This window comes from Sapajus apella, unplaced genomic scaffold, assembly GCF_009761245.1.
Source record: "Sapajus apella isolate SASKATOON/1434 unplaced genomic scaffold, GSC_monkey_1.0 scaffold94, whole genome shotgun sequence".
NCBI classification, from domain to species: domain Eukaryota; kingdom Metazoa; phylum Chordata; class Mammalia; order Primates; family Cebidae; genus Sapajus; species Sapajus apella.
Genome location: NW_022437034.1, coordinates 2,091,333 through 2,118,124, shown reverse-complemented (window position 1 = coordinate 2,118,124; position 26,792 = coordinate 2,091,333). Strand labels below are relative to the sequence as shown.

The 26,792-nt window shown below is 52.4% G+C and overlaps 1 protein-coding gene across 7 annotated transcripts in view; it reads right to left on the bottom strand.

Annotated features, from left to right (window-relative positions):
* Positions 1–726: 726 nt before the first annotated feature.
* The window catches only part of ADAMTS14 (ADAM metallopeptidase with thrombospondin type 1 motif 14), a 129,998-nt gene continuing 103,932 nt past the window's right edge, over positions 727–26,792 (bottom strand). For 6 of the 7 annotated variants that reach the window (XM_032256254.1, XM_032256253.1, XM_032256251.1 and 3 more), the window contains 13 exons: positions 26,631–26,744; positions 24,075–24,223; positions 21,959–22,134; positions 19,635–19,768; positions 19,129–19,252; positions 18,023–18,103; positions 13,124–13,287; positions 11,455–11,623; positions 10,884–11,016; positions 9,090–9,297; positions 4,677–4,806; positions 4,483–4,593; positions 727–2,781 (listed from right to left, as the gene is read on the bottom strand). In XM_032256254.1, coding sequence (XP_032112145.1) covers positions 2,288–2,781; positions 4,483–4,593; positions 4,677–4,806; positions 9,090–9,297; positions 10,884–11,016; positions 11,455–11,623; positions 13,124–13,287; positions 18,023–18,103; positions 19,129–19,252; positions 19,635–19,768; positions 21,959–22,134; positions 24,075–24,223; positions 26,631–26,744 — 2,187 coding nt within the window. In that variant the 3' untranslated portion in view covers positions 727–2,287. The remainder of the gene's footprint in view (positions 2,782–4,482; positions 4,594–4,676; positions 4,807–9,089; positions 9,298–10,883; positions 11,017–11,454; positions 11,624–13,123; positions 13,288–18,022; positions 18,104–19,128; positions 19,253–19,634; positions 19,769–21,958; positions 22,135–24,074; positions 24,224–26,630; positions 26,745–26,792) is intronic. The other variant, XM_032256249.1, reaches the window with a different exon arrangement.

Here is a 26,792-nt window from a genome sequence, read left to right as displayed (position 1 = left end):
GTGACACAAATTCCACCACTGCTTAGAAGGTAAAAGTGGTTGCAGTCATTTTGCTTTCAATGACGATCTCTTTGTTCTGTGGTTGCTGAAGTGAGCCCCTCTTGTTGCTCTTTTTTTTGTTTTTGAGACAGGGTCTCGCTCTGTCACCCAGGCTGCAGTGCCACGGCACAATCATAGCTCAGTGTAGCCTCAAACCCGTGGGCTCAAGGGATCCTCTCACTTCAGCCTCCTAAATAGCCGAGACCACAGGCGTGCAATACTATGCCTGGCTAATGTTCTTTTTATTTTCTGTTGAGATGGGGTCTTGCTATGTTGCTCAGGCTGGTCTCGAACTCCCACCTCCAAAAGTGCGGGGATTATGGGCATGAGCCCCCCTGCCCCATTGGCCTCTAGTTGCATTTAAACAGGCTGAGAATTTAATCAAATTTGAATCACAAAAGATTTTTTTTCTCCTGAAGCACTAATCTGAAATAAAGTGTTGTCCTGCGACTTGGGCCTCAGGGAAGCAGGAGATTCAGTAGCCACGAAACCGGTGGCCACCCTGTGTGCCACCTGGCCATGCCGCAGTAGGGCGTGGGTGGAAAGGCCGAGAAACAGGAGACAGGGCAGTCAGCTGCGCCCTCCACCCCCAGTTCTCTTGCTACAGCCCAGCCTGCAGCCTTAGAGCTCTGGCTTCCATGTCCCCTTCCCGCAAAACAGAGAGAGAAAAAGAAACACACACACAACTTTTTGGGATCCAAAGGCAATGTTAATAAATACACAAAAATTTAAAGATCTGAATTTCCAAGGCACAAGAGTTTAAGACAGGCCAGGCTGGTTCTCACAGGAATGACTCCATGTGTGCCCCAGTATCGCAGGGAGAGGAGGGTGGCAGGGGGAGGGAGCACCGGGGGGCCCTCCAGGACCTCTACCTCCAAAGGGGTTGCAGGCCAGGGGCCCACTTCCCCTTGCCTTGGGAAGGAAGGAGTGAGAAGCACCTTTATTCCCTGGCAGGAGTCTGGGAGACACCCTCCATGACCCTGGAGGTGTCCTGGGAACCCGAGCCACTTCCTGAGTGCCAGAGTATCTAAGGCTGTTATCTGTCCCTTGGAGGTAGCGTGGACACGCTGAGGCCCTTACAGCACCATGGTCAGTGTATCTTCCCCACCCCAGCACCAGACCAGGGGCTGGCACCCTGCCCTGGGGCACTCAGCCTGGGTGGCCCTTGTCATCTCTAGGGCCAGGCTATGAGTGGACTCTGGTCCTCAGCCCTGGGGTCTGACCACCTCTGGGAGAACCACAGACTCTGGCCCAGCTTGAGCCACGTGGGAGACAAAGACGCCCAACTCTAGCAGGAGTGATCTTTGGCGAAGGGCAACGATTGAAGAGACAGCCTGAGAAGTGGCGTCCCTTCTGTGTCCCACAGAGTCCCCTTCCAGGTTGGGAGTGATGACTGAAGTCGCCATCCTGGTCAAGCCAGGGGTTGAGCACCAGTTTGGAAAACCCTGGATGCTGAGGACTTGGGATCCATGGTGTCCTGAGTCCCCTCCTCTGGTGGGCTGAGGGTGGGATTGGGAGGCCAGTCTGTACCTGAAGTCACCTGAAGTAACACAAGTGACATCTGCAGGGCCAGAGTGTGGCTATGAGCACTATCCCCTGGCCAGCAAAGACAAACTGGCCTCTGCTGCCTGGCCTAGGCTGGTAGAACTGCATGAAGCTCTCAGCTTCCAGGAGCTGGGCCTGCGATCATCTCGGGTCCCACCCGCCCCGGCCCTGCAGCTGGGAGGCCTCACACCACATTCCCAGGCCCCCTTCCTCTGGGCCTGGCTGTGAACAGCCCCCCACCTCCCCTGGCCCTGCTCTGCCTTTCTGGGGAGAGGGGCCAAGTAGGCAGGGCCTCCACAGGGGTCCTCACAGTTCCAGGAAGGCAGGCAGCCCTGATAGCTTCCAGCTTCCAGCTTCAGACCAGCAGGGTTCAGACCTGCCTGGGCCCAGGGTCTGTGAGGAGGGGGCAATAGGTGACCCTGGTCCCGGCAGGGGAGACCCACAGGAGCCCTGAGGGGGTCAGACCGGCCGCCGGGGGCAGCGTGCTGAGGTATCTCTGATTAGGGCTTTCCCTGATCTTTGCCTTCTTCCTACGCCGCTTTGTGGGGTAAAGAGCATCACAGCCCCAAACGAGAACAAGAAGGAGAATTGTTTAAAATGAAGTCTGTGCTTGCGCCTGCCCCACTGTGTGTGTCCTCTGAGCTGGGGGTCGTGGGGCAGCACGCAGAGTGTAAATGTGCCTGGTGGGATGGCAGGGCGCAGCTCATGTCACTGGGGAGGCGGCAGGGAGGCTGGTGCCCGGATACTTCAGGCCTTCTCCAGGCTGCCCTTTATCTTCGGAGACTGGCATAGGTGTCTGAGTCCATCCCCAAGGCAGCGCCCCGGGGGTGGTAGCGGAGATGCTCCAGGATGCTCCAGGGCTCAGTTTCTCTGGGGTAAAGGGATGCTGGGTCCCTGGAGAGCTTGTGTCCAGAGCTCCTGGGAGCGGTGTGGCTTGGCCATGCTGATGGTCCTCGGATCCTATTGGCTTTCCAGAGGGCTCCACAGCATCTGGAGGGGGCTTGGGTCCTGGTAAGGGGCTCTCAGGAGTGGAGAAGGAGGGCAGTGAAGTCGAGCCAGGGTCTGGGCTAGGGTTGGGGCCTGAGGCCTTCTTGATGCAGGACGCACAGCATAGCTGGTGGTAGCTGGGAATGGAGCAATAGCGATCGAGCACTTCCATCTGGCAGAAGACGGACCTGTCCCCCGTGCAGGGCTCTGCTGCACGCACAGCACAAGGATGGAAGCAACGTGGGATGCCTGTCAGTCAGGTGGCCCCTCCTCCCACTCTCACTGACTGCCTGCTCTCCACCCCACCCCTGCTGGACCCACTGTAAAGCTTTTTCCCAGAGCGGGCTATGGGGCCACCCGAGAGGAGAGTGAGCCCTCACTACATGGAAGGAACTAAAATCCTCTAGAATGGCAGATATCGAAGTGATGTCCCCACAGGCAGCAGCAGCATCACCTGGAAGCTTGCTGGCAAAGCACGTTCTCCAGCACCACCCAGCCCTACTGCATCAGTAACTCAGGCTGGGGCTCAGTGCTGTGCTTTCACAAGCCCTCCAGGGGACTCCATGTGTGGGCACATCTGAGAACCCCAGTCCTTCGCCATTCGTCCTCACACCAGCTACACACTGGAATCCTTGGGGATGCCCGTCTCCTCTACCCACACACTGGACAGTCTGGGGTGTGGCCCACGGCCAGGTGGCTCTAACTTGCAGCTAGCTGCTCTGGATGGAAGTAGGAACCCTCACCCCTCCCAATCAACCCAAGGAGTCTGACTCACTCCAGCCAGGGCCAAGCTAGAGCCCAGGCGGCTCATGCTTGGGCCAGGCAGACTGACCATCTGCCATAGTCAGCACACATCCGGGACATTAAGACTGCCACTGCTTAATTTGGAATCAAGCTGTTTTCAGTTCAAACCCAGCCTCTACCACTTAAAAGTGTGAGGTCTTTGACAAGTCACTTAAACCCTCCAAGCCTCGGTTTCTTAACCTATAAAATGGGGCTAAGGCTGACACTTACCAACGAATAATAACATTGCAATTACAAATAACATCTTCAAAGTGCCTGGCAAAGATAAGTGCTACTACACGCGTTTGCTTTGCCCAAAATATTGGGCCTTTCTGTGATAACTCCATGTAGGTTTCTCCAGACAGAATGTGAAGGCAGGAGCTCTGCTTTCTACTAATTTTTGCTGAGAGAGAGCAAGACAGACGAGGCAGAGACAGAGTGGGAGGTGGGAAGAGTGGGAGGGACAGAGGGAAGGAGACACAGGTGGAGGGGCTGGCTTAGTGGAAGAGAAAGATCAGAGAAAAATGGCAAGCCAGTGACCTCTAGATGGCGCCAGATTTCTGGAACCAAAATCAGGGCCTCATCCCTTGATTTGTGAAGGAAAAGGGCAGGAAACCCAGGGATCTCCCTAGTTGGAACCTCAGCCTAGGAGCAGAGAAGTAGCAAAATTTGGAGGTAGAAGGTCCTTTGAGGATATCTAGTCAGAAACCTTATTTTACGAATGAGGTCACTAGGCTCAGAGAGGTTAAGGAATCTGTGCAAGATCAACCAGCCAACCGGTCCTCTAACTAGGAGTTGGGATCTTTGATTGTTCTGCTACTCATCTTGCCAGCCTCTGGTCCTTGGGAGGGTGAGGAAGGAAAAGAAAGCTGGAACCTAGGAAAGGAGTGCAGAATCCACAGCCTGGCACATAGCAGATGCTCAGTAAATATTTATCCATGGGTGGATGAATGGAAAGATGGCAGGATGAGCTGATAGGCTCCTGATCATGGGGCAGAGAAAAATTGCTATGCCTGTTGTTACTGGAAGCTGACAGCCAGACAGGAGTGCCTGCGTTCTCTCATTCAGTTCTTTCCCCAGCCACTGAAAGGTCTGGGGAGCGGGGTAATGTCCACAGACTGCACTTACTTGATGATATCTTGTTAACAGGATGTAGGGGTCCAGATGGTGGCACCAATTGCCCTTCTGGCATCCCAAGTTCCCAGATGTCAGCCCTCACCGTGGAGTTCTGGTGATTTCCTGCGAACAGGGAAAAGTGATTCTAGTATTTAGGACTTTGGTCTCAAGGACTAGACCTGGCCTCCCCATCCCCTGTAGCTCACCTCCACAGGCTGGCAGGCTGCAGACCTGGACGGTGTCTGGCCTATCCCCCTCGCACTGCCCGAGGCTGTTGGCATTGGTCCTGCACACCACCTGCCGCTGCTGGATGCCTTCTCCGCAGGTGGCAGAGCACTGCCATGGGTGGGTCAGCGCCAGGCCACAGCAGCCGGGGTCAGGGTAGACAGAGAGAAGGAAGACAAGCCAGTGAGCTTAGAGCCGCCAATGTCCAGGACAGAAAGGGTACAAAGGAGAGGGCCAAGTCTTCACTTGACCAGAGGGACATGCAAGGACTGCTTCTAAGTAGCCTCAGTGGGACACCGCACCTGTTGTCCGATAGTCCTGATACCAATGGTAAAGAGCCATTGCCCTGAGCCTAGAACCCCATGGGCCTCTCCATGATCTAAACGGTTAGTCTCTGGCTCAGGAGGAAACCTCTGGGACCCCATTCCCTACTACCATCTGCATGCACTGTGTCTGGTCTGTGCCTGGACTCTTCAATATTTTGTGTATCACTCTAGCAAACTCCCATGTTGTAATCCACTACATGTAATCTGGAGGCAGGTGGATTGATATGATGATATCCTGTTAACAGGATGCAGGGGCCTGGATTCCCGAATCTGCTATCCCCACCCCCACCCTGGCTCAGTGTCTAACTCTGTAAACTGACAGAGCTGGGTGACAGGGTCTCCATGGACCCTTCTCTGACTAGCTCTGATAGTCAATTATCTTGTGACTTAATTTACCAAACATGGGCCTGCAGAAGTATGTTCAAAAGTGTCTTCTTCTCTGAGAGGGCAGGGTGTGGGTACAAGGAGCAGAAGGCAAGCAGAGGACCACTGTTTGCAGGGGGTGGCCACATACATTGTCCCCTGGACCTGACCTACTCTTACTCTGGCAAACAGGGCGTGTGGAGGTCCTCAATGGAGGGGCAGGGACTCCAGGGAAGCAGTGTTGCCCATTGTGACTGGGTCATTTTTAGGCACTGACCACAGCCTTAACTAGCTGAAAGGAGAGGAACTTGCAGGACCCCACCTCCCACCCTGGAGCATGTGACCACTGAGACACAAGGGTCACGGGGCCCCACAGAACTATGAGACTAACGGCTCATCCTCCCAGGTTGAATCATTATAAACAGCAGCCAACAGCTCCTGACCACTCACTCAGTCTCACAAGGGCCTGTGAAAGTTGATTGTATGAGTAGGGTCATTCTTGTCACACCCAGCTAAATCAGAGTTGAGGGACCGGGGGGAAAAGCACTCAGGGCACCTAGCACCTGCTCCAAGAATCAAATTTTCCACAAGACCGGCTGCTGAAACAGGCTGATGTAATTCCAAGCCCAGTTTTATCTAGCAGCTGCTGAAACAACCTGCTGTGACTCCAGGGCTAGTTTTACCTACACCATCACTCACTGCCAGGGCAGGCCAGCTCCCACAAGCTCGCCTAGTGCCAATGAGTTTGTGTTCAACACAATACATACCATGTCTCTTTCTAATAAAATCCCCAACCTTTCCTTTGTTCTTTGGACATACTGAAGACTACGTCGTCTCTGTGTATGCCTTGAATTGCAATTCTTACTTCCCAAATAAAAGTTAAATTTAGAGATTCATCTCTATATGCTTCTTATTGCAACAGGGCCAGTATCTTCCACTGTCTGCCATCTCTCTGTTACTTTTATCTATGCGGTCCTTTGAAGACCAGCAATCTTTCTATTTTATGTCAAAATAAATGAAGCTATATATTATGCAGTCAGATAAAATGTATGGGTTGTGTGTGGATTTCTGGTTCTTTACAAATACCCATAATGCAATATTTCAAGCATACAGAAATATATGGAGTTATTCACAAACCGCTATCCAGATGCCACCACCAGCTTTAATAAAAGAGCATCTCAGCATATTTTCAAATTGCATTGTGCTCTAGCAAACTCCCCTGTTGCAATCCACTACATGGTGTGCCCTGGGGCAGGTCGAATGATGTGATGATATCCTGCTACTCTAAACATTAAGTAAATGGCATCCATTGGAAGTGCTTTTGTACTTCATACCAAAGTGCTCTTTCTTGCCTAAATGTATTCTCTATTAATAGAGGCTTATCCATTTTGGTGAGTACAGTTCAGGCTTATTCATTTTTCTCGTTGTATAGTACTGTATTATATGGACAGATCATGATTTTTGTCCAGTCTTCTGTAGATACACATTTAGGATATGTCCTAAAGTTTTGCTATTACAATAAACATCACTGTGATCAAATGAGGCTTTTTACTTTGAGGTAATACCTACATAACATAAAGTTTGCCATCTTAAATTTTTTTTTTTTTTTTTGAGATGAGTTTTGCTCTTGTCACCTGGGCTGGAGTGCAATGGCATGATCTTGGCTCACTGCAACCTCTGCCTCCCAGGTTTAATCGATTCTTCTGCCTCAGCCTCCAGGTAGCTGGGATTACAGGCATATGCCACCACGCTCAACTAATTTTTGCATTTTTATTGGAGATGGCGTTATACCATGCTGGTCAAGCTGGTCTTGAACTCCTGACCCCAGGCAATCCGCCCACCTTGGCCCCCCAAAATGCCAGGATTGCAAGGGTAAGCCACTGCACCCAGCCCATCTTAACTATTTTTAAGTGTACGGTTCAGTGGCATTAAGCACATTCACATTGTTGTACAATCATTACCACCATCTGTCTCCAGGCATTTTCCTCTTTCCCAACTGAAACTCCATGCCTATTAAACACTAACTCCCCATTCTCCCTCCCCCAGCCCCTGAAAATCACTGGCAAAGTGCCCTCATACAGTGTTTGTCCTTACATGTCTGGATTTTCTTTTTCTTTTGAGACAAGATCTTGCTCTGTCACCCAGGCTGGAGTACAGTGGCATGGTCATAGCTCACTGCAGCCTTGACCTCCTGGGCTCAAGCAATCTTCCTACCTTAGCCTCCAGAGCAGTTGGGACTACAAGCATACACCACCACACCCGACTAACTTAAATTTTTTATAGAGACAAGGTCTTGCCATGTCGCCTAGGCTGGTCTCGAACTCCTGGGCTCAAGCAATCCACCCACATCAACCTCCCAAAGATCTGCCCGCCTCCGCTTCCCAAGGTGTTGGGATTACAGGCATGAGTCACTGCATCCACGTTGGCTTGTTTCACTTGGTGATATTCCCAATGTTCACATCAAATGAGGATTTAAAAGGAAATCCAAGCCGGGCGCGGTGGCTCAAGCCTGTAATCCCAGCACTTTGGGAGGCCGAGGCGGGTGGATCACGAGGTCAGGAGATCGAGACCATCCTGGTCAACATGGTGAAACCCCGTCTCTACTAAAACTACAAAAAATTAGCTTGCCATGGTGGCGCGTGCCTGTGATCCCAGCTACACAGGAGGCTGAGGCAGGAGAATTGCTTGAACCCAGGAGGCGGAGGTTGCGGTGAGCCAAGATCGCGCCATTGCACTCCAGCCTGGGTAACAAGAGCGAAACTCCGTCTCCAAAAAAAAAAAAAAAAAAAAGGAAATCCAAGACAATTTCCTTGAGGCAATTTCCCCGAGGCAACTTCCAGGGTCTAAGCCACAGAGCACCACATAACCAAGCAGCCTTACTTTTCCCTTTTGCTACCCTGACCTCCTAACAGTCAGCCTCCCACAGCACAGCCAGAGTGATCTTTACAACCTGAAATTAGAGCTCGTATTGCCCTGGGTTCCCACTGCTCTCAGAATAAATGCAAACTTGTTGCAAAGCCCTGTAGCATGGACCCCCTAACCCCCTCATCACCACCTGCCTCCCCAGTGTTATCTCACAGCCCCTATCCCTCCCAGCCCCACTGTCCTTTTGGTTTCTGGAACTCTGTAAGATTGTTCCTGCTTTGGTCTCTTCCTGTGGCTTGTCCCTCAGGTCTCAGCTGGAGCAACACCTTCTCCGGGAAGCTGCCTGACCACCTCCATCCTCCACCACATTGCCCCGCTACTCCACACCCAGCTCCGACTGCAGTCTATCAGTGCTTAGCCGTGGGTTGATGGTCTAACACGTCTCCCTCACAGGACTGTGGGCTGCACAAGGGCAAGAATCAGCTCTGTCTGGTTGATGCTGGGTTCCCACATTCTTAGTACAAGGTCTGCCACTTAGCTAGTGCTCAGCAAATATTTCTGGAATGCAAGAGTGTACTTCAGTCTGCTCATCTGGAGCACAGGGACATGAACCCATGCCTTCTGGCACTGTATGAAGCTTACTGGTGATAATGAATGAACATAAAGGCCTAGCACAGACTCACTGCCCAGGGTACACGGGAGCTATTCCACTTTAAGAAAAATTAGATTCCATGTAGGAGGAGCAATTCAGCCAGAAACTCTCTTGCCTGCAGGGAGCACCAAAAATCTCTCAGACCCACCTCCTCCCCAAGCCCCTCCCACCTCCTGAGGGCAAGTCACCTGGGACCAGGCTCCCAGCCGCCACTGGGCTGGGCAGGGCACACGGAGACAGGGCCTTCGGGCCTCAGGCCGGTCCTCGGGGCAGGCTTTGGCCGGCATGACCTTGTGGGTTCCATTGGAGAGGGGCAACAGGCACTGTACCCCCCGGGTCTGCAGCCCCAGCTTCCCACAGCTCCGGCTGCAGGTGCCCCACTCCTCTGTCACCCACCTGGAAACAGGGTGAGAGGAAAGGAGGTGAGACCAAGAGGACATGTCATCCCAGGGGACACTTCCCATCCCCAGACAGCTGCAGGCAGGAGCCAGAGAGAGAGTTTGGACTTCAGAATGTTTGAGGCCTAGAACAACTGTCCACTTGGCTCTGCAGCTCCCTGGCTATGTGACCTCGGGGAGGGCACTCTTCCCTCCTGCTCTGTCTCGTCTGAAAAACAGGTATGATGCGTATTTAAATTCTAGCACCCTGCGTGTTCTTGGGCAAGCTATTAGCCCTCTAAGCCTCAGGCCTCAGTTACCCCATCTCTACATCACGGTCACTTCAAAGCCTCATACGCAGTGGAATGCCTACTGGTGCGGGCTCTGTCCTGGGTGCTGAGAAACATCAGAGCACAAAACAGATCAAAGCCACGCTTTCATGGTAGATCCCCCAACCTCCCAGGGGCTCCTAGGACAAGAGCACTGTTACTGTCACCATCATCACCCACAGAGCTTCAGCACCGAGTAGCTATGCTGGTGGCCTGCAAGTGTCTTTTATCCACAGAGCAACTTCCAACAGCACCTTAAGCACAGGGCCACTGGGTGCACTAGAGGAAACAAAACTGCTCTGGTGGGGATGGAGGGAGGGAGAGCCCCAACCCCTACTCCTCCTCTTTTAGCAAACCAGGCCACTTCCAGGCAGGCTTCCCAAGTCAACCTCTTCCTTAAAACCCCAAAGGGGTTGGGGTTGGGGGACCCCTGCCAGGCAGAGCCCAGGCAGAGCTAACCCTGCATGCTCTGTGACCACAGGCATTTTTGGGAAAAGCAGTCTGAATAACAGTACAAAGGAATGAGCAAAGGAGAAGTACAGAGGGCTGGTTATGAAGCCGTCTTGGGCAGAGGAGGGACTGGGTATCATGGCCTGACCTGGGCACAGACAGGGAGGCCACAGCAGCCTCCAGTGCTGGCCGTCAGTTCCCACCCTGGCCTCTGATCATATCAGGTTTCCCTGGGGTTTCCCCAGCCCAAGCTGATGAGGCCCAGGCAGCACCCTACCCCTAGCAGGTAGGACTCTTGGGGAAGCAGGAAGATGGACGAAGCCCTCTGTGGATTTCTACCAGCCAGCCGCTCTCGGCCTTGGTCTGCCTGGGGTGTCCTAGGGAAGCCCGGTAGAGGTTGAGGAGGTCTTGGGGCTGGCTCTGCAACAGGTTCAGAGGCCTGGCCATGAGTCCTCCAGCAGGCACAGCTCTCTCCTCACCCCAAAGGTTCTTCCCCAAATAATCCCAAGGTCATCCTTGTGCTCAGAAGAGCATGTAGACTCAAGCCAGGAAATCCCAATTAGGGGCTGGATCATGGCTGGGGGCTGGCAGGCTGAGCCGTGTCCCTGGACTCCGGACAATCGGGCCGAGAAGTAGAAGTCAGCATCCTGGCCTGGACCTGGAGCCCAGAAGCACTGAAACCAGTGTGGCCTATATGGTCGGGTCTCCATAACCCAGTGCTGAGGGGAGCAGGCTCAGCAGCCATGCTGCCTGGGTCCCAGGCTTGGCATAGAACCAGACTCCCTGTCCTTTCCTGGGAGCACTCACACAGGCTGGGAGCACTCACGCAGGCTGGGAGCACAGGTGCCGGTTGCAGCGCCGGCGGATGGGCTTGGGTCTCTTCTTGTGGTCACACAGGTGCCGCTGCACCATGTGGTGGTCCCGTCTGCGCCGGCAGCCGTATTTGGTGAACTGGATCCCTGTGGGGTAGGAAGGCTGCCATAGGTCTGGTCTCGCCAGGCCCTCCATTGCTCTGCTGGGGCCTCAAGGGCAGTACCCATGGAGCCTTGCGAGCCAATCCCACCTCCCTCTGTGCCTATGCCCCCCGCCTGCCCATGTCACTTTCTGAGGGACGCCTTCCACCTAACTGGTGAGAAGTTGGCTTTGGGCAGCTATCTGTCCTCACAGTGGGTGAGCCCTTTTAGGGCAGAGGCTCTGCCCAGATACTGCTCTAGCACCCCCAGCCCCATCCCAAAGGCCCTGCCCAAAACAAGCTTCCACGCACTGGAGATCTTCAAGGAGAAACTGAGTCATAATCAGGGACACATCAAATGGAGACAATGTCAGCCCCCCACCCCTGCCTCTCAAGAGACCCTAGGCTGCCCCAACAAGGCACCGGCAGGTTGGGGAACCGGTACCTCCTCCACAGGCCTTGCTGCAGGGGGCCCAGCTCTTGAGCGCCCACTCATAGGTGTCCGTCTCCTCCAGGAGCACATTGTTGCTCCCGATGAGGGGCAGCAGGTCCTCATGGATGACGTACTTGTAGGCCAGGCTGCTGCGGGGGCCACCCTCAGCTGGGGGGAGCACCTGAGGGGAGATGGGGACTGGCACAGGACCAGAGAAGCAAGCAAGGCTGGCATGCACTGGGAGGGAGAGGCCGAAAAAAAGGCCTTAGGGTCAGAGCAGAATCTGTGAAAGCTAGGATGAGGTCATGCCAAGCGTGGCTGGGGTGCAGTGGGAGGCTGGATTCAGACCAGCCACCATGGGACAAACTCAGACCGGACACCTGCGTGTACCAGGCCCAAGAGCAGCCAGTGCACCTATGAACGCTCTTCCCTTTCACAGATATAAGTTATGATGGGAGGATAGGGCCACCTGTCTGTCGATCTATCTGTTCTGCTCATTGCAGCAACCACACTGCCTGGCTCTAGAAGGGAGTTAATAAGAATGCTCTGGACACTAGACCTTCATCAAATAGATGACTTGTAAGTATTTTCCCCCATTCTGCAGGTGGTCTTTTCCTTTTCTTAATAATGTCTTTTGATGCACTAAAGTTTTCAATCTTGATGAAGTCCAATTTATCTATTTTTTCTTTTGCTGTATATGCTTTTAGTGCCTGTCATATCTAAGAATCCAAGATCATAAAGATTTTCTTCTCTGTCCTTTTCTAAGAGTTGTATGGTTTAAGTTCTTATATCTAGGTCTTTGATCTATTTTGAATTAACATTTGTGTATGGTGTGAGGAAGGGGTCGAACTTCATTCTTTTGCATGTAGATATCCAGGTGTCCTGGCACCATATTTTGAAGAGACTATTCTTTCCCCATTGAATGCCCTTGGTACACTTGATGAAAATCAGCTGGCCATAGATATATGGGTGGTCAACAAATATAAAGTGAGTCAAAAATATGTGTTGGATTGAATTGATATGCTGACACCAATAGGCCACAGAGCCTGTCCTCCAGGAGCCCACCAGTTGGTGAGGGTAACACCAGGAACAAAGCTCATTCAAGGTATCCTTGCCACCAGCCAGTGCTGAGGGCACCATGGACAGAGCTCCTCATGGTCTGGTCTGCTGGGTTAATCCCTGCTCCACAAGCCCTGGTCCATGCTCTAGGAAGTAGGGTATGGGCAGAGATGGGTCCCAGTCAGGACAGCAGCCTTGTCCCCTTTTCAAGAGGCTGGAGCCCCTGGTTCAACTGCCTTAAAGGCCCAAGGAAGCTACTCCTGGACTCATTTGCCAGCCATCCTATGATGCACACAGATGTGGGACTATGCCAGGATGACCCAGCCCTACCCAACCTCCCTCCAGTTTCCATTTCCAAGACCGCCTTAAAAAGAGCAGGCTCCCTGCATGTGGTATCTGGGGTCTGACAGTGAGGAGACAACTCTCTTTATTCATCCTCACTTGCCATCCTGCCAGCTTTTAAGCACAGATGAGGAGCTGACCCCAGGATGGAGGGTGCCTTGCCCTCACCCAGGCTCCTAAAGACACCAGAATGGTGTCATGCTGGCTTGGCAGAAGACATAGTAAGCTAAGGGGACAAGGGGGATGGGCAGGGGCTGCCACCATGCACAGTGGGGCTCACCAGGACGGCGATGGCTTCAGGCAGGGGCCCACTGGTCTTGAGGCTTTCCTTGGCGTCTTCCACTGCATTCTCCCACTCCAGGCCCATGGCAGTGAAGGTCCGGCTTGTGGCTTCCTTGTCCTTGGGGTTGAGGATGAAGCTGCCGGTGACCTGGTTCTTCACCACTGGCCGGTGCGGGGAGAGGGTCACACAGATTTCTACTCCCCTTCACGGGGGTGGGCCATTATTGTGATATTCAAGGCTTTCCAGTGAGCCATCTTGGCTCCTGTCCACCTGTCTTTCTTCCCCACCCAAGCCCTCCCAAGTCAGACAGGTCAAGACACTCCCTGCCACCCCCCACCCCAGACACACACACACTATTGTCGCTGTCTCTGGATCATAGTGCATACCATTCCTCCCACCCTTACTGCCTTCCTTTCTTCCTGTCTAATCTCTACCCATAGTTGAGGCTCAGCATAATCCCCTCTCCTCCAGGGAGCCTTCTTTGGTTACCCAGTCCTCAGGGAATCTGCCCTCCCAAGAATTTCTATAGCAGAGTGTAGAGGTTAAAAGTATGGTTCTGGAGTCAGATTGATGATGGGGAAACTACTCAACCCTCCCTGTGCTGCCTCAGTTTCGCCATCACGAGAATGGGAATGATAATTGTGCCCAGCTCACAGGGCTGCTGCCGCCCCAGGAGGATAATGGCAATGCCCGCCCCCCACGACTGAGGCTCTCAGAACAACGAGGAGAGTTCATAAACATAACCAGCTTGTAAGTAGTGACGCGCAGGGGCACTATTGCTAGACCACCAGAAAAGTGTCGGACTTCTGGCACTACTGTGATTGCAGATGCCATGCCTCTCCCAGAAGCCTGTTGGCTCATCTCCATCTTGGTGTTCTTGGCCCAGCACAGGGCCTGGCACAGAGGCAGAGATTTAAAAAATCCACAACTGCCTACCCCTTAATGTTCCAGTTGGTGAGTAACTCACAACTTGTTACCCAAAGACCCTGGGAGGCAGGTGGGTAGGAGATATGGAGGTCTGACACCTGGCCAAGGGCCCTGAGTGGTACCTTTGGCCACTCTGGACTTCCTAGGACCCAGCAGCCTGAGACCCAAGCCCCTTAGCCAAGTGGGGAGGGCAAAGGCTCCAGAGCCCTGGGATGTCCAGGAGGAGGGGCCCACAGAGCTCCCATCTGGAATAGATTTAAATGGTCGTAACTGTCATGTAAGAGCTAAGGATCTGAGAACACTAACCATGTGCCAGTCACTCTGCCAACTGCTTCAGTTTCATCCCTAAAGACATCCTAAGGGCTTGGCTGTTGTTAATACAAGCGAGGAATCAGCGGCTCCCAGATGCACAGTGTCCTGGATACACAGTGGGGGCTGGGCCAGAGCCCAGGCATCCAGAGAGACAGCAGCAGTGTGGGGGTGGGGTGGGGGGTAGGGAAGGGAAGCAGAAAATGAGGAGCCTCATCCCTTCCTGGGAGGTTACTGGAGAGATGCCCCTCGCCTCCTGCCTCCAGGCCTCACCCTCAGACTCCCTGATCCCCGGTGGCTCCGGACAGTCTAGGCTAGTGCTGGGCAGCTCCTCAGGCCACAGGCAGCCTCCAATCCTCCCATTGCCCTTGACCACTCCTGCACCTCATTGTAGCGGAGCCCTGACTATGCACCCTTCATTTCAGACAATGGTGGGTGGACCATCATAAACTCTCCACTGTCCAGACCCAGTCCCAAATCCAGGATCCACAACTGACCTGCTCTGTACCCAGCCTCTCTCTGAGCCTCAGTTTCCTTCAACTGCAAAACAGGATAACAATATTCCTAGATGGCCATGAGGCTCACTAAACTGAGATAATGCATGAAAAGTGGCAGCTCATGGCCCAGCACATGGGAGATATTAACAGCATGAGTTCTCCTTCTCTTCCCTACACTTCCTTTTAGAGAGTCTATGTCCCCAATTCCAGGAGAGTCTAATGACAATGGGCAGAGCCTCTGCCTTCATTGCCAGGGCTACTACCTGTCCTAGGCCTCTACATGTCCTGTTGGGAACACACACCCCTACACGGGCATGCACACAGATGCACACACATGCACACACACTCATATATCCACATGTTTTCATTGAAGGCCACTGTGCACCTCACACCTGTATAATCACACAACCTGTGCCAATTTCAGAGTTCAGCTCCTGGGCTGCCCCTGCTTCACTCTCCCAACCGGGCTCCCAGGAAAAGTCTAACCCATCAGGGAACTCACCTGGTAAACAGGCAAGCAAGCTTGCGCTTGGCCTACCCCAGGTGCTAGCAGCTGCTGCCGTGACCTCTGCAGAAGACTAGTGGGGATCAAAGAACTAGATTTTTGGAGATAGCAGAGGCTGAAAGGGGCTGGCTGAGGCATCCCAGGGCCTGCAAATATTCTGAAATCATCCCCAGGGAATGTACTACCAGTGAGCTCCACCTCTTCTTGGAATAGATGCCCTTTCTCTCCTTGTCCCTTCCCTCCCCAAGCCCCTAATTCCAGCACATTCCCCACAGCCAGGCAGACACAGTGGGCTGGACTTGCCTGAACCAAAGTCCTCTAACCTGGGCTCGCTGTGGTTGTAAGTAGTGACGCACAGGGGGTACTATTGTGGTAGAGTGGCATGGCTGGCAAGGGAACAGGGCTCGGAGGCAGGAGACCTGGGCCAAGACTGGCTCTGCTCACACCCCTCTTGGATCAATCAGGGCATACAGAGCCCCTCAATCTACTTTGGGCCTCAGTTTCCCCTTGTGCCAATTGCCTGTTGGGACAATGCCCTTTCAGGTACCTTCAAGAATAGAAGCTTAGGAATCCCCTGCAGCTGTGCTAAGGGGAGGTGCCAATGCAGATGTGTTCTCCAAAAAGTGCAAGTTATCCAGGAAACTTTGAAGATATTTACAAATTACTATTTTGCTGATAATCTAAAAATATGAATGGCAGCATTTGTGTGTGATGCGAGCCTGCGAAGACATACGTGTTTTGTACTTCCATTTATGATGAAATTGGTGCCAAGCAGTGTGACTTGGCAGATGTAATAGGGAAGAGGGGCCTCTGTGACATTTCGAAGGGACATTGTGGCCCGCATGTCCACTGCAATAGGGTCTGAACACAGATGTCACTGCCCAGTGTGGGAGAGGCAGACTGCTGCTTACCTGCTACTGGGACCCTGCTCTGAACTAGGCTCATGGGGTTTGAACTGAGATATAATTCACATGCCATACAACTCACTCAATTAAGATGTACAATTCAGTGATTTTTTTTTTTTTGAGACACTCCTGCCCCATCAAGTAGCTTAGGACTATAGGCATGCGCCACCACACCTAGCTAAACTTTGTATTTTGTTGTAGAGATGGGGTTCCGCCGTGTTCCGCAGGCTGATCTCAAACTTCTAAGCTCAAGTGATATCCGCCTGCCTTGGCCTCCCAAAGTGTTGGGATTACTGGTATGAGCCACTGCACCCGGCCTAATTTTTAAGTAGATTCAACCATTACCACTGTCTGATTCCAGAACATTTTCATCACCCCAAAAAGAAACCTGATACCCATTAGCCATCATGCCTCTTTCCTTCCCCAGCCCCTGGCTGTCACTAATCTATTCTCTCTATAGATTTCCCTCTCTGGAAGTGTCCATTTTTTGACAGCCTACAACAAAACAAAACATCTCTCACATTATATTAATGTCCTTAATTTGTTATTGTGGTGTTCTCATTTTTAATCCAGCCTCGCTTCATAGTTGGAAAACTGGTACAAGCATAAGGGTGTCACCTCATTTAGCGGCTTGGTGTTTAAGTATTACAGGTATTGATCGACTTACGGTCTATGCAACTTACGACCATTCGACTTTACGACCACAATCGCTAGCCACGACTGCTCCGCGTCTGGCAGCGCAAACGTTGCCCAGCTGGGCGTACGATAGTGCAGACCAGCTTCTGGCAGCACTACCATCTCCACGTGCATATAGCCTACTCAACTTATGACCAAATCATGTTACAACCAGTCTGTCGGAAACAATCGTGGTCGTAAGTCGAGCACTAGCTGTATTATAATGAGAATAATGTAAGAGCCTGTGCAGAAGACTGCAGAATGACTCTACCTTCCTCCTATTCCTCTATGCATGCCCCTTTGCACTGTAACTTCACCACTTCTACCATCAAAAGCTAATCTATTTTTCTGCCTCTTAAATCTGAGCTTGGCCATGTGACTTGGACTAATGGGACATTAGAAAACATGACACAAGCTGTTCCTGAGGACCAGGTGACAGACATAATGTGAATAATACTGGGTCAACCTGGTGAGGACATGGCCCTGGCACCTTCAAGACCCCAGCTAACAGCCAGTTCCAACCACCAGAAATGTGAGTGAGGCCATCCTAGACCAACCAGCTCCCGGAGACCTACCAGCTGAGGACATCTGCATGAGTCGTTCCAGGCAGACTCACAGAAGAACCACCCCACAGAGCCCAGCCCAAAGTGATGACCCACAGAACTGTGAGCTAAGAAGCAATTATTGTTTGAAGCCACTAAGTTTTGGAGTAGTGTGTTAGGCAGCAAAAGCTGACTGATATACTATGTGAAAATGGTTTTCCTTTAACAGCCTTCTATGTGTACAAGAAATTATTAACAGTAGTTGCCCCTAGGGAAGAAAACTGCCCCCAGGGTAGTGGGGTAGGAAGGAGACTTTTTTACTAGGTCCCCTTTTAGACCTTCTGAAATGTAAATCATGGAATGGGTTACCCATGCAGCATAAATTTAAAAATAAAATGAACAGGGAGTCTCTGCCCATTATTCAAGTTAGTATAATTCCGCTTGAACTAGAATTTTGCCCTCTGCTCTCCCAGTTCCCTCAAATCAGAGGGCAGGCCTGGGGCCCCACTGTCCCCTCCCAGCACCCCAGCACTCACCAATGCGGTGGGGGGACTTCTCCAGTGCCTCAATCTGGATGTGCCTGGCACCTGCCGGGATCTGCACCAGTTTGGCAGCTCCTGCCACACAGGAGGGTCCAGAAGTTGTGAGCATTCTAAGCTGGTGGTCCCACTGCCCAGCAAGCCCCACTCTCCCACTGGGTACCAGGAACATCTCATTTGATCACAGAAGCTCTCAGAACCTCTATATCCTCATTTGTAAACTGAGGATGACGCCTTCTCTATGAGGGTGCCGGGAGGGTCGAACGAGACGTGTCCTGTAAGGGCCTGTGTGTATGTGAGAGCTGCTATTACTTCCCTCTTTCTTGACCCTCTTCCTCTCCCTCTCACTTCTGCCCTTCCCCACACTTTTTGCTCCTCTGACTCTCTCTCTGTTTCTTCTCACACCTTAAACTACTTGCTACTGATGGGATTTAAATGATAAAGGCCATGAAGACTCCACATGACTATCCTGAGCCCCCATGGCCCTCCCTATCCAAGGCCTGGAAACAAGGCTTTCTCAGAGCCACCAACCTTCCCCACAACAATCAAAGGTGAGGCAAAGCTGTAACATCTCCCAAAAGGAAATAGGCCCCATTTATACTAAAGTGTGAAGGACTGATATCTGGTCCTTTTGCACAGCAAGTTTGGTCAGATTGGAGGTAGAGAGGAAAGTCAAGAAACTCAAAGATACCAGTAATTCAAAGCAGAAAGTGCTGTAGGTTTAAAGAAAAAAATGAGAAAGGAGAGAGGAAAAGAAGGTTATCAGTCCAGTCTTGGCCACACCTTTAGATCTGTCTGATGCCTCCCTCCCACCAGTAGCCCTGGGTCTAAGGGATGGCCAAGCTCCCATCATAGCACATTGCCCAGTAGGAGAATGCCTCCTGGAGCTCCTGGGCCCCAAATTCAGGGAGGAGCTTGCCTGGAAAATGTGGTGACTGGCTGCAGCGCATGGCTCACCAGCCTGGGCAGCCCAGGGAGATGGGCCCCGGGGCCCCTTCTCCCCACCCCAAACTATGGCACAGTTCAAGGAGGGAGGGTGCCCCTGAGGAGCAGCCAGATCTCCAGTCAGCCCTCATCATCCCCCAAGCCCCAGCCCGGCTCACCTGCTTGCTTGGAGGCCTTGCCCAGCGTCCCCTTCACAGTCCTGCAGTGGGAGTTGTCACCCCCGCAGACTCCACACTTGTCATCTGCCTTCATAGACCCCACCTCCTTGTCACAGCCAACAGGCTGAGACCAGAGATGAAGTCAGTAGGAGGAGGCTCCCCTGCCCCTACTGCCACCCTGGGCTCCATGGGGCTCCCGTTCCCATCCCCAGGCTCTGGTCAGGAGAGGACCCCTGGCCTGAGAGGTGTCCCTGGACAGGATTCTGGCACAAATTCACCGTGTGACCTGAGTGAGGTCTTAAACCCGGCATGGTGGGGATTCTGGCAATCTCCTCCCCCCTCCAACAGGGCTGAGCCCCTTCCAGCACCCCAGGGCTAAGCTGAGGACCAAACGGTGTTGGGAGTGGGCCGGCGAGGCAATGCTCATCGTCCCAGGCAGGAGGGGCTGCAGTGCAGCCCTCCAGTCTCCCTGTGCCAGCAGTCGGGGTGGCCCGGGATGCACCCACCACACACTCGCCACGTGCACAGACGCTGTACAGGTCCCGGTAGCTGCAGCGTGTCCCATCGTGAACCACTTGGTTCATGAACACCACATCCCCTGTGTCCGCCGACTGGCAGATCAGCTCACACTTCTGGGCATCTGTAGGGAGAGGGACCAGGCTGAGCCCCCAGCTGGGTTCAGAGAAAATGGCCCAGGACAGATCGGCGTGTGGTCCAGCCAGAAAGCTCTGGGGCCAGCTAGGCAGTCGGGGGAGCACTGGGTGTGGTGCTGGGGCTGAAAATCCATGCTGTGTCACTTATTAGCCATGTGACCTTGGGCAGATGCTCCGACCTCTCCCAGTCTCTGTTGCCTATCTTTATTATTCCTAATCAGTAAAATGCACCTCAGCTTATTGAGAGAAATCAAATGATGAAGTAATAAGCCAACACTTAGTGAATGCTTACTATGTTCTAGATAGTTCTAAAACCTTCACATGCCCTTAAAATACAGCTTTAATGGCTTTTTGTGAATTAACTCATTTGTGAGACAGGTGCTAGCATTACAGAGGAGGAAACTGAGGAACAGGGAGGTTAAGAAACTTGCTTAAGTCCACAGAGCCACATGGTAAGTGGTTCAGCCTGGGTTCTAACCTAAGCAGTCTGGCTAGAGTCCTGCTCTGACCCCTATAAAACTTCACTGTGCACATGTATGACATGTGTCTTAGCATGTTTGTAAACATTAGAAGGCTGTGTGAAAATAAGGCAGAAAAGTGGTATCTGGGTTTGCAAAATGGAGGAACAGTCAGGGAGAAAGAGAGCCCTTTCTGGTCTTAATTAAGTGCTTCCTTCTTTATGTGGGCTATAGATATCCTAAAAAGGAGGTTCCAGAGAACATATAAACACTCGCTGTGCTTCTTAGAAAAAAGGAGGTTGGGGGCTTAGCTAACTTCCTGGGATTCGTCTAACAGTCCTCGAAAAAGCCCAAAGCCCAGCTGCCCCACGAGCCTCCCAGCCCCTCCCCTCCCCAGTGCTGTGGTTGCTGGTTTGGTTTCTGAACAGATCTGGAAGGCTTTCAAAGCAAGCTTCCCTCGGCCAATGACTAAGGAACCTGCTTGGCACTGCACTGGTTCCTGTGCTTCCAGGACAGCTGGTGACTCCTTGTCTCCAGCATGGAGGCTCAAGTCCAGAGCCACAACCTCCAAGAACACTTTGAATTTCATGCGCAGGAAGCAGATTCTTGGAGGGACCTGGGTCTAGGGGGGGCTCCAACCCAGGACAGGCAGGATCCTGACCAGGGCAGGCAGCTTCCTGGGTAGCAACAGAAGCCAGCCAACAGTGCCAAGGGAGTGGTGAGCTCCCCAGAATGGGAGGAATCCAAGCAGAGAGAATACACTCCCTGTGGGGATGTTCGGGAGGAATCTGGCCATGACAGGCCTGAGGTCCCTTCCAACCTGAAGTGTCTGTCATTCTAGACCAGAGCTGAAGAGCTGATGGTCCTGGGAGGAAAGCCTGTCCTGATGGGAGCTGTCTGGGCCTAGGGTTGTGTGATAGAGAATGAGCATCAGTCCATGGAGGACCCATGGAGAAGCTGGCAAGGGAAAGCTGGAATCAGAGGACCATTGAGGGCTCTTCCACCAAGGCTCTGACTTGCCACGAATCCTAACCCTTCACTGGATGCTCTGCTGCTATGAAGCCATCACTGGAAACGCTCAAAAACAGATGGGAACTGGCACCATGGTCCCGAAATTCAGACTCTTTACATGAGTCTAGAAGCCTGTGTCTGTCCCAGGGCAGCCTAGAGAGTCAATATGAAGATCCCACCAGCTCCCATCTGCCTGCCTTCTAATATCATTTCAGTGACTCTGCTGAAACCACAGCCCAATCAGTAAAACCTAAAAACACAGCACGTAATAGGACTGAGCGCCTCAGGACACTGGCCACGTGACGGGAAGTGTGCCTGCACCTGTCTGATTCTTTTCCCGACAGGTAAGGACAGAAGACGGAAAGGGAGGCAACCCTAACAGCCAACGCTGCTGCCGGCCATGGCAACACCTGTGTGTGAAGTGTCCCTTCCTCAAGACACTTTCCTTGCATCTGCCAGAAAACTGTCATCATAAGTACACACAAATCAGGGATGGCCTTGATGGGGATGATGACCCCGGAAGTATGCAATACGCAGACCTGCACAAGGGCATGTGGTGAGCCTGCTGACTGCAGTGTCCCTTTTGGCACCCCCATGGTCCCTCCACCTTCACTGGAGAGTGTGGGGGTGGGAGGCCCTGCCTGGGCACACACAACCCCAGCAGATGCCCAAGGACATGGGGTGGGAGGGGGAGCGGGGCCCGCTCACCGTCCTCAGGCTCGTAGGGCATCCAGCGGTGCTTGGCGTTCTGGTGCACATAGTAGGAGTTGCGCTTGGCACACTGCTGGGCCCGGAAGTCCTCGTAGGGCCCAGGGCACTCCTCGCTGTTGCAGACCTGGTACTCGAACATGGGCCCTAAGCACGGGCGGCCTCCATAGGCTGGGCTGGGACAGGCACAGAGAGATGGGTGACCTTGATGGCTGGGAAGGTTGTGAGGGTCAGGCTTCCCACATAGCCACCAGGAGCAGCTCAGCCATTCACAACAGCATGGCAAGGGGTTCTACTGCCATAAACCAGAGAATAGTTCCCAGGGTATGGGGCTATGGAGCTCAGCCTTCCAGAACCCTCTTCCTCCCAGACCACTCTACCCTTCAGACACACACCATCTATTCCACGGTGAGTGTGAGACAGACAGATGTACACACTGACACAGGGACTGACTAACCCTCTCTAGCTGGGCTGAAAGGGAACTCCCTCTTATTCATCTACGTGGGTGCCTTCAACTGTTTCGCAGGCCCTGGCATAGAGCAGGTCCCCATAAATGACTCAGCCACTCCCATCTGCATCCACTTCCACTTAACATCATTATAAACTAAGGAGTGGTAAAAGAAACTTGGATTTGGAATCACAAGAGCTGGCTTCTAAGTCCTGACCGTGCAATCTTGGCGAAGCCACTTAGCCTTGCTGTGGCTTAATTTCCCCTTGAAAACAGGGACTATAATCCCTCTTATTTTATACACCTCCTGGTGTGTCTGTGAAGAATAGTGAGAAAAGGTATTTTATAGTCATCTATGCTTTCTTCTCCATTAAGTCAAGACAACTGGGTAAGACTTGACACAAAGCGTCCAAGTGCTGGGGTTAATAGTACCCTACTCATAGACATGCGGGAGAATTGCATAGCTTTTTGTAAGTGCTTAGCATGCCACCTAGCACAAAGTGCCTGACACACTATAATAATAACAACAGCTGTCTTTTATTAAGTATTTAATTTGTGTGAGCAGGCTGCTGAGAGCACACATTTTATTTAAGTCTCATAAAATAAAAATAGTTATTACAGAGGAGCTCAATAAATGGTAGCCTTGATACCAATTATAGCAAGGGGTAATTGTCAGTCATGCCTGCAAGGTGATTTACTCAGAACAGGGATCCCTGGGCTTTTCTACAACCAGTCTTTGTATTCCCAGCAGATGAAAGTTACAAGGCAGTCCACTTTGGCTTATGTGTATAGAAGGTCAATATAGCCGTCTGTGTTAACTATATGGCTATATTGTCTAAAACAAAGGAACAGTTGCTTCCATAGGCAGTGAGTTTCCCATGCCTAGAGATAAATAACAGTATGAATTACCACTCCTGAGGACACCAGAGCCACTGTGACCCTACAACTCTGTGATTCCTCAGTCTTCATCATACCCCTCAGCCCTGTGAGGGGGTCAGGCCAGGCCCCATCATTGTGGGGGTTCAGAACCCCTGCATCACTAGAGCCAACCAACCCATGCAGCTGGCCTTGGCCAGTCCTCATCTCTCATGATGCTGTTCTAAACAGGCTGCTTCAGCTTGGAGATGGAGATGGAGCGGTGGGGAAGATCCCCATAGAGGGGATGAGCAGGGAAAATGGAGATCTCCCCCAGAATGCTAAAACTTGGGAGTGGGAAGAGGGGAAGGAGCTTTGATGTTAGAAAGAGGTAAGTTAAGAAAAATTAAAGGGAGGTTTTCTCCATGTAGTAGAAAACAAAGTCAGGGAATTGATTCTCCCAACAAAGAGCTTAGATCAGTGTTTCTCAAAGTTTAGCCAGAGGGTCAGGATTATGAGAGGGTTTGTTACACGCATGAAGAAGTAGGGCCACCCAGACTCTGGGGACTCTTCTGCACATGAGCTTGAGAACCACTGGTTCCGACAAATGCACAGAAGGCAGATCTGAGGGTCCTTAGTGGATGCAGGTAGTGATCTGCCTCCACCAACAATTCTGTGTCCTCATGCGTTAGCACACACAACCCCCCACAGGGCCCTTCTCTCCTGCACTGTCTTCCCAGTGACTTCCGCTCCAAGCCTCTCAGCTCTGAGGAGGGGCTTCCTGCCCTGCCCACCCCAGCCAAGCACACTCACGGGGGGTTGTTGCAGCTCCGGCTGCGGGATCGCACCCCGCCCCCACATGACCGCGAACACGACCCAAACTTGGTCCAGGAGCTCCAGCCTCCATCTTGGCCGTATGTCTGCTCCGGGGACTTCCAGATGCAGTGACCTTTGAAGCACCACTGGGGCGGAGCAAAGGGTGTGAGGTCACCCTGAGCTGCTGCTGCTGAGCCCACCCTGGAGGGTGCCCAACTGGGCACATGGCTCAGATGGTGGGTACCACGGGAGAGACAGAGAAAGGGATGGCAAGAGCATGAGCCTGGGTTTAGGCAGAGTCCCACCCCCAGCATGAGCTGAGCAGCCTTAGACAAAGGGCTTGCCTTTCTGGGCCTGTTCCTCAACTGGACAACACGGGAAGCTGCACCTGCTCATAGCATCCAATGAGATCATGCCCAGTACACAAAGCCAGAAATGGCAGATCTTATGATGAACAATGATAATCAATGGGCAATTATTTGCACACTCGGGAGTAATAAAGGGCTGAAAGGGGAGAGAAGACAATCTTCGCCCGCTAGCTAGAGTTGACCTTGGCTCTGTATCTCAAAAGCACCTTCCAGGGATCATGCGATGTGCTTCTGGGAGGCAGGCCAGCCATGTGGGGAGGTCCGTGCAGTGGAAAGAGTGTTTGCATGAAGTCAGAGATTCCTGGGTTTGAATTCCAGCTCAGCAGTACTAGCTATGTGCAGCTACTTTAGCTTGCTGAGCCTCAGTTTAGCCACCTGTTAAGTGGGACTGCTCTACCATATCTACAGGCCATAACACAGGGCCAGGCAATAAGGAAAGGCTCAACTAGAGGCAACTCCCTGCCCTTTTCCTGTAGGGTGGCATGAAAAAAGTGTGCAAAGCTCTCTGGGCAAAGTTAGTCTCCCAAGGGTTTTCAACTTTGGAATCACCTGGGGGAGATTTTACAACTTCAGATGCCCGATCTTCACCCTAGAACAACTGAGTCAGAATCGCTAGGGGCAGGAACTTCTGGAGGAAGTATAATGAGGCATAATTTACATACTATAGAATTCACTCATTTCAAGTGTACATTGCAATGATTTTTCATAAATTTGCAGTTATCCAATCGTCACCAAATCCAATTTGAGAATATTTTTATCACCCCAAAAATATCCTCTATGCCCATCTGCAGTCACTCCTTGTTCTTTGGAAGGGGTTTTAAAGCTCCCAGGATGATTCCAATATGCAGCCCATTCCAATATGCAGATTGAGAACTACTGATGAACTGTCTCGTGAAATTGTGACTGGGGAGGGTCTGGAACGTTGAAAACACCTGGGAAAACTGAAGAAGTGGAAAGACCCGAAACAGCTCTAACCCATCAAGGACCTGCCAGGCCATGGGAAGCTCCATCCACCTGTGATGGGACAAGCCCCAGAGCTGCTCAGCAGGACAGGTATGAATAGGAGGAGCCTGGCGGCTGGGCGCGGTGGCTCACACCTGTAATCCCAGCACTTTGGGAGGCTGAGGCAGGCGGATCATGAGGTCAGGAGTTTGAGACCACCCTGGCCAACAAAGTGAAACCCCGTGTTTACTAAAAATACAAAAATTAGCTGGGCATGGTGGTGCATGCCTGTAATCCTGGCTACTCGGGAGGCTGAGGCAGGAGAATCACTTGAACACGGGAGGTGGAGGTTGCAGTGAGCCAAGATCTTGCCACTGCACTTCAGCCTGGGCAACAGACTGAGACTCTGTTTCAAAAAAAAAAAAAAAAAAAAGAAGCCTGGCTAGGGGCAGGAGGCAGGGGGCAGGCTGGTGGGGTGGCTGCTGTGGCAGGGCTCCTGCTACTGCTGAGGAAGCTCCTCTCTTAGCACCTGGCTTCTTCCCTGCTCCCTCACATGCCTTGACATGAGTCAGTAACCTCAGAACAACCCTGACATTGGTCAGGTGTTGGTGGTCAGAAAAGTTCAATGAATGGCCCAAGGTCACCACAGTGATCAGGGGCAGTGCTGGCAACAGAGCAGAGCTGGGTTTCAGACCTAGCCACAGGGTCCCCCAGGCAAACGAAGCCCTGGCACCCACACATGCATGAGGGAGCAAACACGGGACATTCATGAAGGTTGGTATGGGGAAGAACACGTGTGTCTCTTGCTCAACAGAGACAGCTTGGGTGTGGGGGAGTAGGCAGGACACACAGAGCCTTCCCCGCATCCCTTCTGTACTAATCACTCCCAGTGAGACTCCAACAAGTTCCTTAATTAACCTGCCTGGGCCTCAGTCTTCTCATCTGTAAAATGGAAGTAAGCCTTCCTGTCAGATCGGCTAGGAGAGCATGCTACCCTCAGCTAATTACAGAGACAAAGTGCTGTGGTCTGGGAGAGAAGAAAGGGTGTGAGTTTATGGGAAGATGCCATGTGTATTCACCTGCACACTGGGCTCACCCTGTCCTTTAGCACCACCGCCCCACTCATATAAGCACTTGGAGAAAGGGGCCAGGGTTCAGGGTTCCCCCTGGGATGTGCCCCCATGCCAGTGATGGATGCCCTGCACTCCAGGAAGGCCACTCTTGCTGCACACCCCACAGGTACCTTGCCAGGTGCACACTCGGTCCCATCCAGTGGGGGCCCCTTCTTGGTCTTGCAGAAGTAGGGGTTGTCAGGGTGGCTGCACCATAGCTGCTTGCAGGGCTCAAAGGTCCTGAACTGCATGGCAAGGGACGTGGGTCACCGGGCCGGACTGGCTCTTTGTCC